At 40.0% G+C, this 3212-nt stretch overlaps 1 protein-coding gene across 1 annotated transcript in view; it reads left to right on the forward strand.

Annotated features, from left to right (window-relative positions):
• The window catches only part of tbx4 (T-box transcription factor 4), a gene marked incomplete at its 5' end in the record, with an annotated part of 32798 nt that extends 30002 nt beyond the window's left edge, over positions 1 to 2796 (forward strand). The window contains 1 exon segment of the mRNA XM_014002748.1: positions 1646 to 2796. Within this exon segment, the coding sequence (XP_013858202.1) occupies positions 1646 to 2256 (611 nt within the window).
• Positions 2797 to 3212: the final 416 nt, after the last annotated feature.

Below are 3212 nucleotides of genomic sequence, written 5' to 3' on the forward strand. Positions count from 1 at the left end.
AGTAAGTAAGTAAGTAAGTACTGTAAGTAAGTAAGTAAGTAAGTAAGTACTATTAGTCAGTAAGTAAGTAAGTAAGTAAGTACTGTAAGTAAGTAAGTAAGTAAGTAAGTACTGTAAGTAAGTAAGTAAGTAAGTAAGTAAGTACTGTAAGTAAGTAAGTAAGTAAGTAAGTACTGTAAGTAAGTAAGTAAGTAAGTAAGTAAGTACTGTAAGTAAGTAAGTAAGTAAGTAAGTACTGTAAGTAAGTAAGTAAGTCAGTAAGTCATTAAGTAAGTAAGTAAGTAAAGTTTTATTTATATAACACTTTTCACAGAAATAATTTCACAAGGTGCTGTACATTCAGGGAAGGGTGGAGGGGGAGTTAAGACCGGTCATGCAGCAAACACAGTTGCGCTACCTTAAAAACAGAAAAACAGAAAAACTAAAAACCACACAAGGGAAAAAGAGGAAAAAAGCAAAAACATCATATTATATCAACACTGTGACACACTATGGTGTTTATGAAAAAACCTCTGCATAGAGCAAGTTTATTAGCCAGAGGAGTAATTGAGTTTTAAGGGAGCCCGAAGAATCCAGTCCCCAGACCAGCGTAGCCGTAGTTCAGAATATTGATGGAAAATGTTCATGTATGTGCAGCTTACAGCTTCTCTGGAAAAACAGATTAGACAGGTGAGAGGAGGGGGGAGGGAGGGGGACAGAGCCTTTTGTCGACACATTTGGACCAGGAAGAATTTAGCCAAACAGATCCAAGGTCATTGTCGGGGAGATCCAGATTGTGTAATCAGTTGTTTAGGAACAGAAGACAAGCAGACGATAACAATTTTCCATCTGCTTTAGAGTTTCTGCTGGTACTTCTCAAGGTGGCGATCCCATGCAGACAAAATGGTGTGGACAAAATTCCACTGAGCCGAATCTATCAGCTTTAGCCAAGATCAATTCCATCTGGCCAGCAAAGACCAGGGACCACAGCCGGCCCGCGATCCTCAGCAGAACCGCTTGCAGACCCAGTCCAGCTCACTCAAGGCAAAATGTCCGAGTTCTGATAGAATACGGCCATCCATCCAGTTGGTCAGTCAGCCAAGAGCCACCGATGCTGTTTTGCAGAACACCAAGAGACCACCAGGCCAAACTGTAGAATCCAGTGATCGAAGTCCAGACATAAATCCTGAGCAGAGGTCCCATCTTTGACATATCCTCCCATGGAAGAAGAAAAAACTTTGTTCCAAAAAATTTATTGCGAGACCAGCTAACCAAATCCATAAAAATAAAAATATCCATGATTTCTTGTTTCGGATGAAAATGTAGAGAAGGCGCCAGCAGCAAAGCAGGGAAGATAAGGAAGGGCAGGAGAGAAGGGAAAAGTGTCTGTCAAGAGTGGAAACAAATAAAAGGGGAAAAGGAAAGGGGTTGACATCCCATAGGAAAGGGATGTCACTTAATCTCATATGTGAGTCAAGCCAGGTGAGTCAATACATTTGGCAATATAGTGTCCATTTTATTGTGGATGAAATGCGGCTTTATGAGATTTGTAAGAAGGTGTATTGTTTTGCTTTGCATTTTGCACGTCTACTTTTTCAGAACTGAGGTTGTGGAAAATCCTTCACATTATCAATAACTAATATTTATTTTACTCTGTTACTTTCAGATAATACTCGATACTTGGAGTTTGACTGTAAGAGACCATATTTGGAGTCATCTTCAAAGGAGCATTATTTCCGTTCACCTTATGAGTCACCTTTACTGTCTCATGCCTACTGCACTGATGCAATCACGTCCAGGGAAGCTTGCATGTACAATGGTATGGAGACAGAGTCTGGGGCAGTGGACAAAGATGACCTAACCCACTCTCCTTCACTGAACTGCAACATGTGGGCCACAGTGCAGTCGTACCCTTGTTACAGCGTTGATGGAGTCCCACACCAGCCCTTCCCCAACCCTGCCATACCACAACCTGCATCATCAATGGTGTCACGACCACCGCAGGCTGACCCGTGGGTTTATAACTCAGCTCCAATACAGAGAGGAGTTCCCCTACTGTCGCCATCATCTTCATCTTCATCATGCTCTCCAGCTGTTCCTGTTTCTAATGATACATCAAGTAATCCACCTCTGTATCACAAGAAGCCAGGCTCATCTGTCTGGCCTCACAGAGATTTCTCAGCCTGCTCCAGCCAAGGAGCTTTATCCATCCCTGATTCACCTTACCAGTACACAGCAGGGCTAAGTAGTACCGGCAGTCCCTGGCCTGACAGCTAAGATTGACTCAACAGCTAATGTGGCCCACCAGTTTGACTCAACAGCTAATGTGGCCCACCAGTTTGACTCAACAGCTAATGTGGCCCACCAGTTTGACTCAACAGCTAATGTGGCCCACCAGTTTGACTCAACAGCTAATGTGGCCCACCAGTTTGACTCGATGTACAGCCCTGAAGATTTCCAAAGTCTCAGTGAGGACTCTGGATATTAGTCAGTGTTAAGAAACAACACTTCATGTGTTTGACAGTCGCTATATTGGTACAGTACATGTTCCGATACAGTACTACCAGACCATCAAATCAAAGTGACTTATGGGTTTGAGGAGTATTTGGAGTGTCAGTCAGCTTACAGGTACAAAAAACAGTCCTGTAAGACATACACATGTACTGTCAACAAAATGAACTAAACATAAATAAATGAATAAATAAATAAATGAATAAATAAATAAACAGAAGAAATATATTAATTTATAGGAAGAAAATGATCAAATACAGCACTTGTTTTTGGAAAGCAATTTAAAATGGTATATACACTGCAAAAACTGTCCACCTAACCAAGTTTAAAACCTTATATCAGCCAAAAAGTCTTTTTGATCTTGTTTTGAGACTGATTTACTGAACAAGAACTGATTGTGTAAGAATAATCATCTTGTTTTCAGAATGTGTAAGATTATTTGTCTTGTTAGTCTGAAAATTTGACTCAAATTAAGTCAAAAGTTTCTGGCAGTGGAGTAAGAAAATTTTACATGGTAAGATTCTTGACATAAGAAAACATTGAGACAAATAAAGTATTTCAAGAATCTTACCAAGCAAAATTTGTACTGCATTGGCAGAAAATTTTGACTTAATTTAAATCAAATTTTCAGACTAACAAGACAAATAATCTTACACATTCTGAAAACAAGATGATTATTCTTACACAATCAGTTCTTGTTCAGTGTCCTGATGCATCTCAGT

The sequence above is a fragment of the Austrofundulus limnaeus genome, unplaced genomic scaffold (genome assembly GCF_001266775.1).
Source record: "Austrofundulus limnaeus strain Quisiro unplaced genomic scaffold, Austrofundulus_limnaeus-1.0 Scaffold14, whole genome shotgun sequence".
In the NCBI taxonomy this organism is placed as follows: Eukaryota; Metazoa; Chordata; class Actinopteri; order Cyprinodontiformes; family Rivulidae; genus Austrofundulus; species Austrofundulus limnaeus.